Source organism: Pseudomyrmex gracilis, unplaced genomic scaffold (genome assembly GCF_002006095.1).
Source record: "Pseudomyrmex gracilis isolate BER0280 unplaced genomic scaffold, ASM200609v1 scaffold_319, whole genome shotgun sequence".
NCBI classification, from domain to species: domain Eukaryota; kingdom Metazoa; phylum Arthropoda; class Insecta; order Hymenoptera; family Formicidae; genus Pseudomyrmex; species Pseudomyrmex gracilis.
The window spans coordinates 23,406-43,039 of NW_018020903.1; the positions used below are offsets into that span (position 1 = coordinate 23,406).

Sequence of the window (19,634 nt, forward strand, 5' to 3'; positions counted from 1 at the left end):
TTTTTTTTTTTTTTTTTTCCGCACGCGTTTCGAATCGCGACGCTGATTTGCTTGACGAGCCGTCGAGATTTTTCTTCCTGACGACGCGTTTCGACGAGGTGACGTCAGAGTGTATTAATGGCGTGCGCACAATTCTCTGACGTTTCTCAGGCCGCGCCGCGGGATTAATAAAGTGCGCGTTGCGTGTGCGTACATACGCACGCGCGTGTTTTCTGGCACGCGTTTCGCGCGAAATTAAACCGCGACCTGGACGTTCATTATTTCGCTCGCTCGCTCTCTCTCTCTCTCTCTCTTCGACGGATCCGCGAGTGTTCTCTAATTAGAGACACCGCCGTTATAATCGGAAATATCACGATCGGCGACTTAACTGTAAAAGTACTTAACGTTTGCGTCAAGCAATTAACCTTTCATGCGTGATTTAAATTCTCCCCGGTGGCTTCGAGGGTCGATTTGCTCGGAACATCGCCTCGAAGCACGCGATGTGCAGCAAAGCGGGATTTTTTTTTTTTTTTCGCTGAAAATGCGACGAGAGGAAAATCTAAATAAAAAATAAATAAATAAATAAATAAATAAACAGGATACACCGCAGAAATATTGACATTCGCAAAAAAAAACGCAGAAATCGAATAAGAAACTCATGCAATTAATTAATCAATTAACCGGCGACTGTGAGCCGCGACGCGGTTCTTTGTTTTGCGCAACACATTTTCATTCGCGAACACATTTGATATTTAATTAATTTTACATTAAGTTTTTTTCTCGTTACAATGAAAAAAAAAAAAAAAAGTAATCGATCGCACGGGAATTGAACGAAGGAGACACCGCGATCGGATCAAACGGGTGGAAAATTATCTCAAAGATGTGCGCAAATGTTCGTTTCTTCGCTAATTAGATCTCGCGCTTTGTCAAGAGATTCGAGTGTGCGCGCCTGTTATTTCAAGTTGTGTGTCGCGGCGCGCGCAATTACACTTCAATTGCAATTGTCCCATAAATTAAGTCTGTTAAACTACGTCCAACGGAAATGTGGAGGACACAATTGCGCGCGCGCGCGCGCGTGTGTATTTCGTCGCGGAATTAACCTTCGACGAGACGACAAGTTGACATTAAGATACAAAAAGAAAAACAAATGTTAATCGCCCGTGTGTCTTTTTTTTATTATTCATTGTTCACGATCGTCACTCACGTGACGAGGAAACGCACGTTTTATTGCGTCGTTTGCAACAACTTTTGAATACAATCAGGTGCAATGGATACTCGCTCACGTGTTTCGCGCGCGCGAGAGAGAAAAAGAAAAACGACGACCTTCTTTCTCTCGCCGCGTTTTCTCTCGTCGCAGTCAGAAAATTTTCCGGCGTGTGAATCTCTCTCTTCCACACTCCGACCAGCAGCTCTTCCGTATCTCCGATTTCGGGACTTTCTCCGCTTTCGACGAGCAAACTTGAAAAAACAAAAACCAAAAGAAAAGAGACGGAAGATAATTAAAAAAAAAAAGAAAAAAAATCGGAGCAGTACCGACGAAATCGGATACGAACGGAGGCTTTTCCCCCTTGTTTTCTTTACCCTCCTCAACGGAACGAAGCGAGAGAATAAAATTCGTTCTCTTGACGACGAGATACTTTCCGCCGCGTGTGCGTTTTCCGCTCGCGCGTCCACGTCGAATTGCTCGCCGTTCGATTTCGAATTTTTCCGCGCAAATTGCCGCGTTTCGAAACGCAAGTCTCGCGGGACAAACAAAAAAAAAAAATCGGAATTGACGGAATTGACGGGAGCAAAACGACGACGAGACGGGAGTAAGTTAACAGACGACGAGGGTTTACCATTGGTAGACTCGGGAGAGTTCGTCTCTAACCTTGGACGCGTAATAGGCCGCGCACAATGCGCCGGGATCGCGCGCGCGCCTCCGTCTTTCGCGTCTCCCCCGGTTCTTCTGGGACACGTCAATGTCGCGTCGCAACATTCGTGCGAACGCGAATATTGAACAAACATATCGTGTCTCTTCCAACACACCGGGAACAATTTTCTCAATCTCCTTTCCTTCCCGAGAAACTAATGTGCGAGAGACTTGCGAATTCGATCAAACAAATCGAATGTTGCGGTAAATTTTTTTTTTTTTTTCTTATGAGAAATTCGCGAATCACACAAGTCGTCGCGTGTAAACGTCTCAAGTTTACCACCGGACATTAAGAAAATAATTACAAAGTACTTTGTATATACGCGTACATACGTCAAATCGGAAACTGCTTAATTAAAAATAAATCTCAGAAAATTGTTTGCGAATTAATCTTTTAGGTAATTGGGTAATTATTTGTTTAACAAATGTCCCGTCACGTCGGTCGGACATTTGTTAAAATGTTTGAAAGAAAATTGTAATACAACTGAGAGAGGGGGCGCGCGTTGTTAAAGCGCAAAGAACGCGGCCATCTTTCAGCGGTAGAGCACCACAAATGAGCGCGCGCGAGCACCGTCGCGAGCGCGTTGCATATCGACCGTCGTTGCGAAAGTATGAAAGAGGATTGCGAAAACGCGCCATTGCACGCGCGCGCGTGTAACGCGCGTCGCGCTCGCGCGCGCAATAAGACCGCGTTTTTTTGATAAAAAAGCGCGACGCGGTACGCGCTTTAGCATTTTTTTTTCTCTCTCTCTCTCTCGCACACACGTGTCTCCGCATCTTCTTTTGAAGTAACGTGTGTCCTTTCTCTTCTCTTCTCGACTTCTCGACGGTCGAAAACTCGCATCGATTGTTCACTTATCGCGGCGACGATCTCTATCTCTGTCTCTCTCTCTCTCTCTCCCTCTCTCCCTCTTTCTCTCTCTCTCTTTCTCTCTCTCGAGAAGTCGCATTCCTGACCCCTATCTTTTCCTCTTCCATCACGGGACGTCTTCGACATTAGCATCCCAGCTTTGCGTCGCATTTGTGTCCCTCACGGTTGTATCTCGGTGCATATCCACCGGTGCGCGCGCGTACACTCCTCCCCTGCTGTTCCTTTCTTTCCCTCTTTATCGCTCTTTCTCTCTCCGCGAACTTATCCCATCTCTCTCCCTTTATCCTGCTCGCCCCTGCTCGTCGCATGTGCCGTGAACTCGCGGCGAGCGAGAAGACAGCGTAAAAGTGAGAGGAGAGGGCAGCGAGAGAGATACCGGTTATTGGCGGGGACTGTGGCGTATTTCACCGGGTGTCCGGCAATCAGGCCTTTGTCTACGGCTCACTACACGCCGTTGTATATATTCCCGCGCGCGTGCATCGCGCTAGAGGGGGTTCGGAGGGAGCGAAGAAGAGATGTGTGAGGGGAACCAGAGAACACAGAGAGAAAGAGAGAGAGAGAGAGAGGGAGAGACGCGCAGCGGGGTGAGAGGAAGTGAGAGCGACCGAGAAACGGAAACGTTTATTCAACGGTGTGGAACCAGTCATGGGTCGAGGGGTGCGCGGGGGGTTCACACAGCTGTGAACGTGTGCCGTGCACACGCACACACGCACACACACACACACACGCAAAAACGTCTAGATGATGCATGCTCCGCGTGTTCGCGCAATCGATATTTTCCGGCGGATCAACATCCATACACCTCCGAGCAAGATTGCAGCTTTTTTTTTTTTTTTTTTTTTATCCTACGTGCGACGCTCCGAAATATCGTCGGAAAACAGCGCACGTTTTTTTCCAAAACGGGGATATCGTTTTTCTCCCGACGACAAGAATATTTTTCAACGAGACAACACCCGCGCGTTTTTCCCGGGAAGGGGGTTGGGTTCTTTCTTCCCCCCGGAAAGAAGTTGGAGGGAACAATCGCTCGCGCGCCTTAAAAAAAAGAAAAAGTTGCTCCCCGTAACATTTGCAGATACATCGGCTTTGCAAATTCGGGTAGGTTAGGCATACGTAGAGGGAGGAGAAGGAGGAGGAGGAGGAGGAGGAGAATTGGTAGCTTTATAATCTGATCCGCGCGGAATGCGGTGGAACGTCGCGCACGCGCGCCGGGAACAACGTTTTCCTGTAACCGAGATAGCAGCAAGACCGACTCTCCGCGTCGAAGGGGTCAGCGGAAGCGTCGAGCGCGCGCGCGACCTGCCGCTGTAAACGGCAGCAATAAACACACCACTGCTCGATTGATAGCGCGAACGTCAGAGGGATAAAGAGATTACAAGCTCAAACCGACGCTATGAGCGGCTTCGCACGCGGAACAATCTCGTTTTTTTTTTTTTTTTGTTTTCTTTTTATAATTAATCGAGGTACAATGGCCTTAGAAATGATTAAAACACCAAGTCGATCAATCGTTGACTGACAATTGCGAAGATTTTATTGTCCAACAAATATTGAAAAAAATAATACGTACGCAAGGTTGATTTTTTTCTAGCGAACATTTTTGTCTTATTTTTTACTTGACATTTGGGAATTAATTTGGAGTTTTTACGGCAGCGGTGTCTTGGAGTCTCCTTTAATTGATGCTCTTGAGGGGAAAATTAACGGGCCTTTGAAGCGTCTCGTTAAGTCGAACACTATCAGGTCTCGAAAGCGTCTGATTCAAGCTACTGTTTTGCGTATATCTTCCGGAGAGTATATAAAAAAAAAAAAAAAATCGAACAGAGCGCACATGTAAGTTGAGGTGACGAAGAAAATAAAATTATTTCAGACACCGTGTGCGTGTTTCAGACAGAAAGTGTCGAGACGAGAATGTCTCCAAAAAGACTCGCCCGCGCGCGAGCGAGCGCGCGTGTTTATCGCGTGTCTGTTTTCGCGAAAAGGGACGTGTGAAAAATAGTCGAAAGATAATCGCTTGGAAATAATTTCGGTTCGCGAATCAATGCGCAACGGAGGGTCGAGGTACGCCAAGTAGGTCGCCGTGAATCCCACCATTGCTGCCAACAACACGACAACGAGACGACGACGCCGCCACCGCCACCGCCACCGCCGCCGCCGTCGTTGCGAGGAGCACACGCGTTGCACTTCGCCGTCACACAGGCTCTGTTTTGCTGCGCACTGCGAAGCGAGTTCGTTAATCTCGCGCGTTCATTGTGTCGAGTCGATTCGACTCGAACGTTTACCTGTGCCCAAAAAAAAGCCAACAACAAACTGCACGCATTGATGAATAAAATAAAAATGAAAAAAAAAAAAAAGAAGAAAGAAAAAGATTCCGACGAAGAGACACGGCCTGCTCCCCCGCAGAGGAGATGTGATTTCCCGCACGCGATTATCCTCAACCCTAATAGAGCGGGCTGAACCAAAGCTCTATCGTGTCATCTTCGCTCTCCACTCCTAAAGCCAAGAGCGACGAGGGTGAGAGATTGCGTATTTCGCGCCGAGAGAGTGGGATAATTAAAAGCTTAGATAAAAACGAGCAACAACCCCCGGGTGTTGTTGAAAAACAAAATCCGCTTCAATTGCGGATTTTTTGTCGCGCACCTTTTGTTGCGTTTTCAACAAAACTATTGCAACGGCACCTTGAAGAGATCTCATTTTTTTTTTTTTTTTTTAAACTAAAAATAACGCGACGAAAAAATTCAAAAGTTAAATCCTCCGGTAACCGCAAAAGACAAAAATATTGTAGCAACTGGAAAAAAAAATCAATAGTGTGCCAATCATCGGAGGGGGGAGGGGTTGTTTAACTGTAGGTTCACCCTCCGCGTCGTATCTGCGTTTGTGCTTCTTCTCGAGAGAAAAAAAAATAACTAAGACAAAACGACATTCCTTTTTCTTTTTTTTTTTTTCAAACGCGCGCTTGGACACGTGATGGCACGCGAAATAATAAAAATCGCTGAAAGATCGCCGAGAGTTGAAAACCCCGATCACCTTCACTCGAGAAGTTTCTACCAGCTACGGTACGTGAAAATCCGTAACGTACACCCGTAGAGACTCCGGGGAGACTTTCTAATTCTCTCCTCGCGCGCAACACACACGACGCCGCAGCAGCTCCTTTCATCCGATATCGGCGTGACGACCGTTAAATTACGCCGCGCTTAAGTTACTTGATCACTGGCGAGCGAGTTTCTCTGGCCGGAGAGTTTAATACTACAATACAGAAAACCCACCCTTCCTCTCGGATTCTATTCGGTGACACGACTCGGAAAACTACATATCGATTGTTGGCCTCTCCCCGGCCGTTGCTTCGTCGATAAACCTCGCCGTTTATGTTTTAATTTTTTTTTTGTCTTTCTCCTCAACTCACGTTGTTCGATTGACAGCAGCGCGTCGCGCCTACATTTCAGAGCTAATTCGGACGGAAAGTAGATTATTATTATTTTTTTTTTTTCGAGACGGGAGATTGCAACCGAACTTTTCGACCAAGTCGCACGTACGTTATAACGTACGCGCGGCAATAAACGCCGTTCAAACGCCGCTCGCGACAACGTGGCGAGGAGAAGTTGCTGGAGGAATCCGCGCGCTCTATCCCTCGCACGCGAAGGCGAACTTCCGGGGATTTTTTTCTTTCTTCCGGACGTCAAATTGAAGCGGAAGGGACGGCGAAATTTCAGAAAGTCCTTCTTTCCCGCATTGCGATCAAATATTTTCCGAGAAGTTAAAAAAAAATTTCGTTTTAGAGCTATCTCGGACGGAAGCTTTCGAACGAGTTTGATCAGCGACGGATTTTTCATCTTCGTCTTCGGTTTGAAATAAAATCATTTCGATTGATTTTTTATCAGCGGCTGACGAATAACCCGCGTAAACGTTTATGCAAATGTTGCATACAGGCTTTTACAAAAATGTTTTACAAAAATGTTAACACTGGAAGTGAGAGTTTTTTTTAGGGGAAATTTATATCTTGTCGTCAGAGTCTCCCTTGACTCGTTGCAAAAAAATAAAATAAAAAAAAAAACAACAACAACATACAAATCCTCCACGTACGTGTTAACATTTGTTTTTGGACCACCTTGTGTTGTGTAATAAATTATTTATAACATAGTCTTCGATATGTTGATTGAGAAATAATTGACAACGGTCGGATGAATAATAATTTTTATTGAACGCAAATATGCGCGTGCAAACTAATTTATAAAATCAATAAATAAATTTATTATACAACATATGGGAAAATTGTTTACGTTATTATCTTACATTGAAGAGTTCGATGTTTGTAACGACGTTTTTTGCGTTTGCAGTTCATGGTCCACGGTCCTCAAATAGCCAAATCGAGAACTAGATTTGGTGAGGAGGCCAAGGTCGGCGAGGAGGAGGGCGGCCAACCGTTCCTGGACCAGTCTCGCGACTCGCTTGCGAGTTTACATTTGGCGTGCGCTCGCAAGGCCACCAAAACGTCGACCCCATCGGTAATCAAGTTATCGGGGGGTGGAACAGGTGGCAGTGGGGAGCAATTGTCCCCAGGGCCTGGCCCACCTCCCCCGTCAGCGTCATCGTTGGCCGACGATGGTGGCGATCGCAGTATCAGCAACGAGGAAGACGTCGCTGCAACGACGACAACGACGACAACGACGACCACGACGACGACGACGACGACAAACAATGACGAAAACGTGCAAATGGCCGTTTCGGCAGCAATCGAAACATCCAAATCCGTGGAATTGGATAAGAAAGGAAGCGAGCAGGAAACCACCGCCATGAGTTTTGTTTTACGCCTGGACGTGGAGACGGCGGGAGCGACGGTTGCGTCGGAGAACACAACGAAGAACGACGCCAAGAGCGAGGGACAATCATCATCAAGTTTGCGCGAACGGGAGACGTGGCGGTCTCAGTGTCCCTCGACAGTTGTTACGGACACCGGTACGACCACAACGACGGGAATTATCGCAAGCGACAACGACACTGTAGCTACAATCGCTAACAGTAAATCGCAGTTGTTACAGTGTGCGGAAGACGCGAGCAGCAATTCGCAACAGATCACGGCCATCACCACCGTGTCTGCTATCTCGACGGTCAAATCCGTGGTCACTTATCCGGTCGCGAAAGGCGCCAGGGAACAGAGGATCGCCGGCTCGCAGACCAACACCACGCCGGTACTGACAACGCGCGTCATCTCGCAGAAACTACCGTCGTCGTCCAATCTGAGTCTAGCACAACAACCCATTCCCATAACCACTCTCAACGTTTCCACCAACACGTCTAATTCAACGTCCTCGCCGTTACCCTCGAGAAGCGGTGGCATTTTGTATCCTGTGCAGAGTACCGTGAGCAACACGGTACAGAGCAATCAATTGACGAAGAATCCGAGCGCAACTCTGATGGGAAGCGAGGTCGTCGTTCACGGGAAACAGCAGCAACAGGCAATGGCGGCGACGGGCAATGCGCAGACCGGCGCGAATTTGCATTCGAAATTCGTGTCACAGGTTTCCGTTCAGCAGCACATCGTAAATACCGCCATACCGTTTAAGAAGGCAATGGCCGCGCTGGAGGCGACGAATCTTCAGAAAATCGTTAAATCGACGTTTCCGAACATCGTCGCGACCGGTCAGTCCGGACCCGGTGTTAACGTGACGCAGAAAGTCAAGACTGTAGCGAACGCCGCCAATCAACAACCCGTCGGGGTTGTGCAACGCAACAATTCCTTAGCTAGGATACAGAGCGCGCAAAAATCGCAGGTGTTGAGCGGCACGATCAATCAGGCGGGTATTAACAATCAGGCGAACAACGCGAATCTGCAGAAGGTTCAGCAGAACAATCCGACGTTGGTGCAGAAAACGATGCAGGTCGTCAACGCGACGTTGAACACGCCGCAGAAGGTAACGTCTGTCTGCAACACTCAGAAAATCCCGTCGCAGCTGCCGAGCGGCGGCGGTCACCTTCCCAATCACAAGACGCAGCAGCAATACGGGGGCGGCAACAATCAGCAACAAACGGGTGTGCAGAAGTTGCAGGGTCCGTCAAAAACTCTGGCGATGACCAGGCAGCAGCAGCAGCAGCAGCAGCAACTCGTCGCGCAACAGATCAACAACACCTCGAAGTCCGGCGGCGCGCAGGTGGGTGGCGCGCAAAAGTCTCAGATGCTCGGACAGCAGCTTCTGATGGCGAGCCAGCAGCAGACGCAAACGTCTCATCAGCGATCTCAAACAACAACGACCGGATTGCAAAAGTCTCAAACGCTGACGACGGTACAGAACACCGCCAATCGGCTGCACACCGCGACGAGCAAGGTGTGCAAGAGCAACAGCGTTCCGAATGTGTCCAAGATGTCGCAGCAAAATTCGAACGTGCTTGCGGTCGGAAAACAGCAGCAGTTGCAAATGCAATCAACGTCGTCGACGCAGTTGCAGCAGCAAATTCTGCAGCAGCCGACGACGGTAGTGCAAAAGACGCAGCACCATCAGCAACAACAACAACAACAACAGCCAGTAAACGCGAGCAATCTTCAAGCTCAAAGAAGTCACAGTATTACCAATGTGCATCCAAAAGTGATCTCGAACATATCGAACAATCAAAGGACTCAGACTGTGATGAATTCGAAGGTTCAGCAGCAGCAGCAACAACAGCAGCAGCAGCAAATGGTGACGAGAGTAGGTATGCCGAAAAATCAGTCGCAAGCTTCGCAGTCTACGACCGGTCTGAAGAACGTCTCGCAGAAACTGGTGAACCCCGTCAAGACTACCGCGAATTCCCAAAACAATGTCGTTCAACAATCCGTGCAAGTGCCAAGAAACAACAATCCCCAAACTCTGAAGATTATTCAGCCCCAGCAGCAACAGATAGGTCCGCAGAACGCTCCGCAGAAACAGCCCGGATGCATCAAGACCATTCCGCCGCAGAAACCCGTGCAGAGAAATCACGCGCAGAAGGTGGTGGGCGGAGTAGGAGGAGGTGGCATCAAGACGTCGCTGAACACGAACATGACTGCGTTAGCGAAGACCCAAGGTGGTGGTCCGCCGTCGACGCAGATCGCGCAGAAGACGAGCATCAAGACGTTACTGCCGCAACAAGCGACGGTAATCGCGTCACCTAACGTGATAGCGACGCACAAACCACCGCCGCCGGGTGGTTACAAGATCCAACAGCAACAAGCGATGCAACAGAAGACGATGATCATGACGCCTACGTACACCCAGCAGATGCGGCAACCGGCCGGACAGATAAAGACGTTGCTGCCGGTTACGTCGACCGCGATCGAGCCTCGCAAAGACGTCGCCGAGACTAAGTGAGCAGAAATGTTGAAAATCAATCTCGCGTCAAGTTCCATTAAATTCGCTTAAATGTTGTGTTTTTTTGTTTTTCTCTTTTTTTTTTCTTTTTCCATATATAGGGTTTAAATAATGGCAATCTGGATCGTCAATTGTACCAATAAAATGATGATGTTACTTTGTAGAAACGACACCGAGTTCCGAATGTCGACGGACGAAGAGCAAAACGCTCCCAAATCGCCAGCTAGAAGAATGCCGCTTCCTTACGAGGTATAAATATAAATTTATTTATCTTTTAATAACGCGCCCCTGCTGGAGACGCGCATCCAAAATTATTACGAATAATTTAGTTATTAGCGCGCGCGAAGTTTTATAAAAGAGTTTCTTTCGGTCTAAATTGCAGTGTCTGCAGTTCGTTCTACAAGACCACAATTACGGAGCGCCGCCGCCGCGAACGCCATCTCCTTCGCCGTCTCCGTCTCTGTCGCCGGCGCCGCACGCGAAGCAACAACCCGTCAACGGCGCGGGCAGTTCCACGGCCGTCTCGCAACACCCCTTCATTTTCAGTTCAGGAGGTAGTAACGTAATCTCTCGATAAAAATCTGCGACAAAATTCGCGCTGTTTCTACAATGTTTCTAACAAACGTATTTGCACAGCGTGGGTGGGATTGATCTTTTGTTTGGGGATCTCGCGACAAAAATATCTCAAAACATGTGGTTGAACGATTGCAGTTGCGCCCAACGCCAATACGGAAGACGACGCCGCGAGCACCATAAGCAGCGATGCGGGACGAGAGGTGGAGCCGGAAGGCGAGGAGACCGAAACAGCACCGGAGGGCGAAGGAGACGACGAGGATAGCGTCACCAGGTGTATCTGGTAAGATAATTTGTTTGTTTTTTTTTTCTTAATGCGACGTGTATACAAATTACGTATAAAATATGACATGCACATGTGTGTTGGATGAGTGCAAAAGTGTTTTGACGAATTTTGTGATGGAAACAACAGACCGAGAGTGATTCGATTCAATATTTATTTGTTTTTTTCTAAGTAATCTTCATTATTTTCCACTATCTCTCGCTGCTGCACTCGATAAGATAAATAAATTCATTTTAAAATTGACTTCTCGTCCACATTTTTTTTCTATCGCAAAGTCCATCAAAACCTTCGAACCCATTCAACACACACACGGAATTAAATCATTTATGATTATCACAACTTAATACTCGATTGTGTTATTTTTTTTATAGTGACTTCGAACACGACGATGGATACATGATTTGTTGCGATCGGTGTTTGTAAGTGCCATTTTTTTTGTTTCGTGTTTTATGTAGAGTATACGGTCTGTCGCACAAGACAGGTGGGTCTGAAGGAAAAAGATTTGTATTTGAGAGAGATAAATTATTACTACACGTGTTTTGTATAAAAAAAAGTCCGTTAGGGTAAAAGACCCAATTACTGTCACCTGAATAATAAACTCTGGCGTTAGTGAATTGTTTTTTACTACTTATTTATCAAAAACATGTGTTTTTCTTCTTATCTGATATTATTCGATGTCTCTGATATAAGGAACAAAATAATACCGTTTCTCAAAATCTCTATTTTTTTTTATTTAATATAAATTTAATAATTAAAAAAGAACGATGCGAGAGCTATTACTGTCACCCCTAAAATGAAAGAAATGAGACAAGAATGTTGAGTGCTGGATTTTTTGTTATATTAATTGCACTTAAAATTCTATGTTAGATTGTTTTCGTGCATAACTTTTTAGGATTTATTTAATATTTTAAATAAAATAGCTTAGGGTGACAGTAATTGAACAGGTGACGGTAATTGGGTCTTTTACCCCATTCGTTGTTCAGATATCGTTTTCTCTGTAATTTCTAACCGTGTGACAACGATCGCCATATTGTTTTTATTCGTTTTGTAGCTTCAAGTTGTGCGCTCGAGGCTTACTACGTGATCGTCCACTTTTTAAACATAGAGAGCCATACGTCGTTATTACTGGAATGCGTCAGTTTTCGGCAATAGGCCAACATTGTGGGTGGCTTTTTTGTGGCGGGAACAATTCTCGCTCGTTTCCAACGAAACGGGGAATCGTGTTTAGGATAGACAGAATCTACTGTGTCTTGTGTTACAGATCATAGATTTGTAGGCACGCTTGTGTGCGTATGTTAGTGACTCGTGTGCGTGTGTGTGTGTGTAATGATTCTCAGCATCTGCTCTCACACACTTTGCCACACTTGAGTTTCTAAATATTTATCATATCTGGAAACTCGCGCGCGTTTTAACTCGGCGGATCTCCGATGACTGAGGCTTTTAAATCGCGATTATGGAATTGCAGAGTGTGGCAGCACGTCGATTGCATGGGCATAGATCGTTCCAACATTCCCGACGAGTATCTCTGCGAGATATGCAAGCCGCGACGAGTGGACCGACAGCGAGCTCGGGCTCTGCAGATGCGAAAACGCGAGGAGCTGCTCAACTCGGACACGTCGTCCGACACGTCGTCCACGAGTTCGGCGGACACGGACGTGGGCAACTCGGCGCCGAACAACGCCGCTGCCGCCGCGACCCAACAGAAGAAACGACCGCTCGCGCAACAACAACAACAACAACAACAACAACAGTCGCAGGTCCCGAGACGCAACAAGACGGACACGTCCAACAACGCGCAGTCCACGCAGGTGCGGAGGTTGAACAACAACAACAACAATAACAACAACAACATCGCGAAACGTCAGAGGAGAGACTCGAACGCGCGACAGTCGAGCTCGGTTCGCAAGAAGGAGAACGCTACGCAGAAGCGAGGACCCGGCAAACGCAAAGCCAAGAGAAGAATGAGTCTCGAGGACAAGGAGGAAGATATGCAGGACGCTTGGGGCAGCAACATGGCGCCTCTTAGACAGTGGATCGAGAGATACGAGGAAGCCGTCACGAATCACTACAGTCCCGAGTTACGAGCTAGGATATCGAGCATCAAGGTCAACGGCACTCACAACGATCTCAGGCAGAGCAACATGAACGTTGCCGCTACCGGCAAGTGCAGACTCAACGTTCACAGTACCAATCTCAGAGTAAGCAAACTAATTTTATAACAATTTCTTCTGATTGTTTTTTTATATCCGCAAACGTTGTTCCCGAAGAGACAATGTCAGTTGGACAAAAAAATTGGACTAAAAAATATTGTTTTCTTTTTCTTTTTTCTTTACCGTACAGTTTCTAGTTGCGACGATGTATCTTCCACCGAACACACCGGTTGTGGAGTTGCGGGGGAAATACATGCTGAGCACGCAGCACCGGTCGCAGCATCCTCAAGGCGGCAGGCAGCACACCCAACGACCGGGACCGTTCGTGTTCTTTTACCGTTTGCCCCGCGACGGAACCGAGGTGTGCGTGGACACGCGGACTTACGGGAATGACGCGAGGTTCGTTCGGCGCAGTTGCAAACCGAACGCCGAGGTTAAGCATTGCATCGAAAAGGGCACGCTTCATCTCTACATCGTTACGACCTGCGCGATCGAAAAGAACGCCGAGATCACGATCAAGCACGATCAGCACGATCTTTTGTTGTCGCCGAATCCGAACTCGCCGGCTGCGCTGCCTGTCGCGTGCGCGTGCAACAATTCGCGGGAGTGTCAAATCGCGAACGCGGCAACGAGCCAGCTGAACAGAAGAGGCAGCAACACCGCCCCGACCGATAACGTCGAGTAAGTTTTTTTTATAGATGTTTTCTGAATTCCGACGAAGTCTGACGGGGGAGACCGTGTGCTTTTCTAATTGTATATATATATTTTTTTTATTGTTTGCGTGAATTAGCGGCAGAGAACGAAGACGGCGAGGTAGAAGAAACACCGTCTCGGAGGAAGTTGAGCCCACGTCGTCGTCGTCGGTAGCTTCCACGAGCGTAACGCAAGTCAGTCCGGTTGTGACGTCGTCTGTTTCGTCGTCCGTGACCACCGCGCCGCCGAAAAGAACTGTCACGACCACGGCCGTGACTACCGTGACGACTCGTCAGGTTCCTAAGGAAGATCCCGTGGTGACGATAGCAGCGAGCGCGCAGCCTCAGACGTCCCCTAATCTGACTCAGTCGGTAGCAACTTCCGAAACCAAGAAAGATAAAAAGATGACGCGAGAGGAGAGAAAGATGGTGGCGATCATGAAGGCGTTCGAGAGACTGGAAAAGGCGGAACAAAGAAAACAAGAGGTGCAGGCGAGAAACGCGCAACGAAAGGAATCGAGCGGACCGCACAGCGACAATGAAGACACACACTCGACTAGCGGACAATCCAAGAGCGGCAAACAGACGAACTCCTCCGAAAGACCGCTGCGGCGAAAGAGACGGAAAGGTCGGGCGAGAACGACGAGCTCGTCTCAGAGCAGTAGCCGAAGAACGAGATTGAACTCGGCCGAGTCCGACGTGTCTTCCGGAGACGAGAGCAATTCCATGCAATCGCCACCTTTGCTGAGCCAGAATCGTCCGCCCAGTCGGGACATTTCTTATTCGTCGCATCTTCACACGTCGACCAAGGACACAACAGCGGGCGACGATGTTAACAACACCACCGGATCGTCGTCGTCCGGTGGTCATCAGGGAATCCCAACCGCGGCCGGTTTGTTGTTGGCTCTAGCGAACTCGAACGCTCCCGGTCCTCCGAGTTCGCCTCCGTTGCAGCAACCCACTCCCGTCAAGAGTCCCACCTGCGACAGCGGAGCCAGCAGCAGCTCGCAGAGCTCGACACCGTCCACACCGGTGTCATCCACCTGTCTGCTGGTGGCTGCCGCGGTCGATCACTTCGCGCCAGGTTTCAAATTTCCAAAAACGAAGAAGGTGCTGATGAACGAATGGCTAAAGGAGTCGCCCGATCCACCCCAAACGAACATACCTCCGATATCGCCTTTGCCAACGACCGCGCCGGCGTTAACGAACTCCATGAATCATCCGCTGTGCGGCAGATCGTCGGACTTCGCGTCACTTCAGACGAACGATCCGTCAGCGGAATTTCTGTCGCAGAGCTACGCCGCCAAAAGTCTAGCCACTCTCGTCCAAGCCGCAAACTCGGTCGGCGGGATGTGCGACTCGCCGCCACAGCGCAGACAGCAACAGACGGTCGCAACCGCCGCCAATAACAATCACAACAACAACGGGGGCATCGGCGGCTGTCCGGCTGTTGTGTCCACGGGGGGATCGGCGAAAAAACGATGGTTGCGACAGGCGATATCCGAGGAGTGTGACTCGCCCAACAGTCGTCCGGAGACTCCGCCGTCGCTCAGCGAGACCGTTGCGCCGCCCAAAAAACGTAGAATAGCTCGGGAGAGTTTGTCGTCGGACAATTACACTCCGCCAACGACACCCACCATGTTGCTTCCGACTGAAACGTCGTCTAACAACAAGACACTTTGTTCCGCTGAGGTAAGTCGTCAAATTGACGAGATAGCAATTGTTCTTATAAAAATATTGAAAAAAATGAATGTAACTTTATTTATTTGACAATATATTTCTTTATTGCTTTTTTTTGTTTTGTTTTTTTCAAGGATGATTACACGGAACACGGACAATCGCCTGTCGTAGAACAGATTGACGAGAGACGTTATTCGACGGAATCCGTGAAGGAAGAAGCTAATGTAAATACACCCGTAGATTCTGACGAAACAGTTGTCCGAGAGAAACTTTCAGTCGACGTCTTTCCCCAATCGAACTTTTACATAAAGCAAGAAAAAAAACCGGAATGTTCGGATGTCCCAAAAACGGAGGAGGTGTCTCCTTTTCCGGGTGCGGAAAATGTCGCGATAAAAGATGAGAATAAATTATCTCCGAAATGGGAGAAGTGCTGCGAGACCGATTACGACGAGCCGTTGGACGAGAAACTGGCCGCGAAAATTCGAGAGGTCGTCGAGAGAGTGTCGCACAACAACGAATTGAACGCCAACGTCGTCAAAGAATCTCCCGTGAAAATGGAGGAACAGCAGCAGCAGCAGCAGCAGCAGCAGTTCGAGGCTAAGGGCACTGTCGAGATAATCGACAACGAGCCCGACATTGAGATCGAGGAATTCAGTTCTCCGATCGCCGACATAGAACCGGACGCGATTCTGAAGCAACGAGTGGCCGACATGCAGCTTGAATTCGGCGGTCACATAGCCGAGATTGCGAAGAGCGAGATAATCGAGAAATCCGACGAGGATAAGAAGAAGCTTCCGTCCGAAGCTTTCGTCAAGTGTCAAGTAGTTGCGGACGACAGCGCGTCCTTCGACGAGTTCGACGTCGAGGCCCAGATGAAGAAGATCACGGGCGACGACGGGAACGATTACCGTGAGAAGATAGACACGAGTTCGGAGAAGGACAAGAGCATGGACGGTATAGAGGGATTGATGGAGAGCTCGAAGGAGGATTCCGATTTCGAGGACAAAGACGTGGATGACGAGAATTACTGCGAATCTTCCTTCAAGTTCAACATCAGCAGCGAGGAAACGTCTTTCAAAGAATTTGATGCCAAGTCCGACTCGAACGATCGTACCGTCGTCGTAATCGCGGAGAATAACGCGAGAAAAACCATTGACGTTGTCTCGAAGGATGTTGTTGACGATCCTCGGGAATCCTCTCCGAAGGAGGAAACGTCCAAGAAAATCGAAACGTCATCATCGACCTTCGCCGCCGCGTCTTCGGAAGACTCGATCTTCGAATCGGTTTCCTCGGATCCGAACACGGAGTCTGTCGAGGATCCGCCCAAGATATTTCAATCGATACCGCCGTTGAGCGAGCGCATTCGCAAGAAGAACGAATCGTCGTCAACGTCGCAGAAAACGGCGGTCAAGATGGATTTCGAAGCGGCTATAATAGAGTCAACGATAAATATGGAAACGATAGACAGATCTCAGAACGGGGAGGAAAAATCGATGCTGTCGACCGCGTTGCGCGAGCTATTGGAAGCTAAACTGGACGACGACGACGACGACGACGACGACGTAATGCCGACGGCGGTCGAAGTAATGAAAACTGACATTGATAACGAGATTAATACGTCATCGCAAGTAACTCAAACAAAATCATCAGACTCTCCCGAACGTAGTTTAGATACGGTACAACAACAACAACAGGACGCGATTCAGGAACTCCCGAAGCCAACCCCCGAAGATACTCCCGTCAAAGAGGAGGAGACGAAACCGAAGGAGATAAAACGATTGAAAGATCCGAGGACCGTCGTGCCGAATAGCATGCCCGCGCCTCCGCCTTTTAAACCAGATCTTCCCCCCGTTAAGCGCAAGGTTAGAGGAACAAAGACAAGTAGTAGAAATTTTAGCGGCTGATAATATATATATATATATATATATATATATATATCAGACAAGAGAAAAACCTTTCGTTTCTATTTTTGTGTTGAACGTGCAATTGCAACAAAAAAACAAATTCTCTCGCTCATTTTGTTTCGCCTCGCAGGCTCTTCGAATTTGTTTTCGTCAATTTTAAAAACGTTTGCCGCGTGTGTGTGTGTTTACAGCTGTCCATATCCGAGTATCGCAAACGGAAGCAACAGTCGTCCGGAGGAACCGGTACCGAAGCGGAATCGTCCAACGACCCCTCGACCGCGGACAAGAGCGGGGCGCGAGGCAGATCGGACAGTGCGAGCAGCGGTACATCTTCTCTGAGTTCCGACGAGGAGGGCACCAAAGCGTCGCACTCGCTCGACGCACCGTCGACCCTCGCGACATTAACACTCTTCTCTAACGCTTCTAACGAAACCGACGAGAAGAAAGGTAATGGAGACTAACTACCCCGTCCGTGTGAACTTAAAAACCTTTTTTTTTTAAAAAAAAATGCGACAAAAAGATTTATAAACTCAGTGGTGGTTGGTCTTTGTATCCAGGAGAGGAAGGTGCAATCGGTTGGTCCGCGGCGCCAACTTTAGTGGAACGCCAACGAGAGAATCTTACCGAGAGATTGAAACGCGAGTTCGGACTGTTTCTCAGCGACGACGAAGAGGAGCGAGCTCGCAAACACGGTACACACTTTGAGCTTTTTTTTTTGTTTTATTTGAAAGAAAAATGTTACTTTTATAATTTTACACAAGAGTGTAAATTAATACGCAAACGATGAGTTCAGAGAAATCAAAACTTTTATCGTCGCGATTCTCGTTTGCAGGTCTGACAGCTGAGGCGATACTGAAGACGCACAAGTCTCCGCCTCAGTCGTTGGTCGCGAGCACGGGCCCGCCGGGCGCCGCGTATCCGGGATTGATACAGTTACCGCCTCAGCCGTACATACCACCGCCCGGATCCGCGTCTATACACTACCCGCAGTTCCAGAACAAACCCGGCGCGGTTCAGTATCCGAACTTCGCCGTGTTGCCCCCGGCGACGGTCCAACAGCCGGTGCCGGCGATATACGGCGGCGCGCAACCACCTCAAGCGGGTGGTGCGGTCGCCAAACAGTCGCAGCCATCGCAACCGTCGCAGCAGCAGCAGCAGCAGCAGCAACCTCAGCAGCAGCAGCAGCAGCAACCTCAACAGCAGCAGCAACCTCAGCAGCAGCAGCAGCAATTCCTGGTGCCGCAGACGGTTCAGGCCCCACCGGGTTCTAATCCATATCCGCCGCAATTTGTGCCGCCGCCGCCGCCGCCACCGGGAACGGGACCGATCGTGCCCATGCCCAAGTTCTCGTCGGCGACGCCGCCGCCGCCGCCGCCGGGCACTCAGACGTATCCTCCGGCGTCGTCCGGTCAAACTCCAAAGTCGTATTTCAATCACCCGGCGCCGAGGTCGTAACCAGCAGAAAGGGTAGGGATGTTATTGTCAAGTTTTTAGTTTCAAATTGATAAAAAAAAATTTTACGATCGCGGCGTGTCCGCGCGCGCGCGCGTCGGGGGGAGATTTATTCTCCGCGCGTATTCTCTGTCGTAGATGAAACAAGAAAAAAAAAAAAACACACGAGGTTTTCGAAAAAAACTTTTTTCCTCCTCCGGGAAGAAGAGTCGGCGGGGAAGAATTCGAGCTAGCTGTTCTTGAGAGTGAAACGTTTTACATTCTTTTAAGATAAGCAAACTACTCTAACGCAGATATACACAAACAATTTGTTTGCACACACTCGTATGTGTGTGTGTGAATTATTAAACAAAAAAAAAAATAAAAATAAAAAGTTAAAATAGGTAAGAGAGAGAAACAGGTCGCGCGTAGCAATTTCTCAAATCGCTAGAAGAAAAAACTATGTAGATGAAGAGGAAATAACATCGTTGTTGGAAATTTTTTAGTTTCATTGCCAACCCGCTTGTAGAAACTTGTGTCTCATGTGTATATTTCAAGTTTATATCGGTGGATCTTTGTTTCTCTCCGAGATAATTCGGACGGACTTTTACGTGGCCTAAAAGAAGCTGGGGAATAGCGACGTGCATTTTAGGTAGCTTATATATATATATATATATATATATCGAGAGAGAAAGAAAGAGAGAGAGAGAGAGAGAGGAGCTGTAGCGCGCGAGGAGCTGTACACTCTCTCCCGATCAAACGGCCAAAAGTGTATTCGAACGGCGTACACTTTTTATACTATTATGGTGCCCTAAAATGTCGATAAATATATATACATATATTTATATA

At 48.3% G+C, this 19,634-nt stretch overlaps 1 protein-coding gene across 1 annotated transcript in view; it reads left to right on the forward strand.

Annotated features, from left to right (window-relative positions):
* LOC109860048 overlaps window positions 1-18,809 on the forward strand; it is a 23,703-nt gene extending 4,894 nt beyond the window's left edge. Inside the window, exons 2-13 of the mRNA XM_020438897.1 lie at window positions 7,088-10,068; window positions 10,237-10,321; window positions 10,455-10,626; window positions 10,784-10,928; window positions 11,300-11,347; window positions 12,394-13,126; window positions 13,269-13,759; window positions 13,869-15,462; window positions 15,585-17,312; window positions 17,546-17,801; window positions 17,912-18,046; window positions 18,187-18,809. Of these exons, the coding sequence (XP_020294486.1) occupies window positions 7,091-10,068; window positions 10,237-10,321; window positions 10,455-10,626; window positions 10,784-10,928; window positions 11,300-11,347; window positions 12,394-13,126; window positions 13,269-13,759; window positions 13,869-15,462; window positions 15,585-17,312; window positions 17,546-17,801; window positions 17,912-18,046; window positions 18,187-18,809 (8,988 nt within the window). The 5' untranslated portion in view covers window positions 7,088-7,090. The remainder of the gene's footprint in view (window positions 1-7,087; window positions 10,069-10,236; window positions 10,322-10,454; window positions 10,627-10,783; window positions 10,929-11,299; window positions 11,348-12,393; window positions 13,127-13,268; window positions 13,760-13,868; window positions 15,463-15,584; window positions 17,313-17,545; window positions 17,802-17,911; window positions 18,047-18,186) is intronic.
* Window positions 18,810-19,634: the final 825 nt, after the last annotated feature.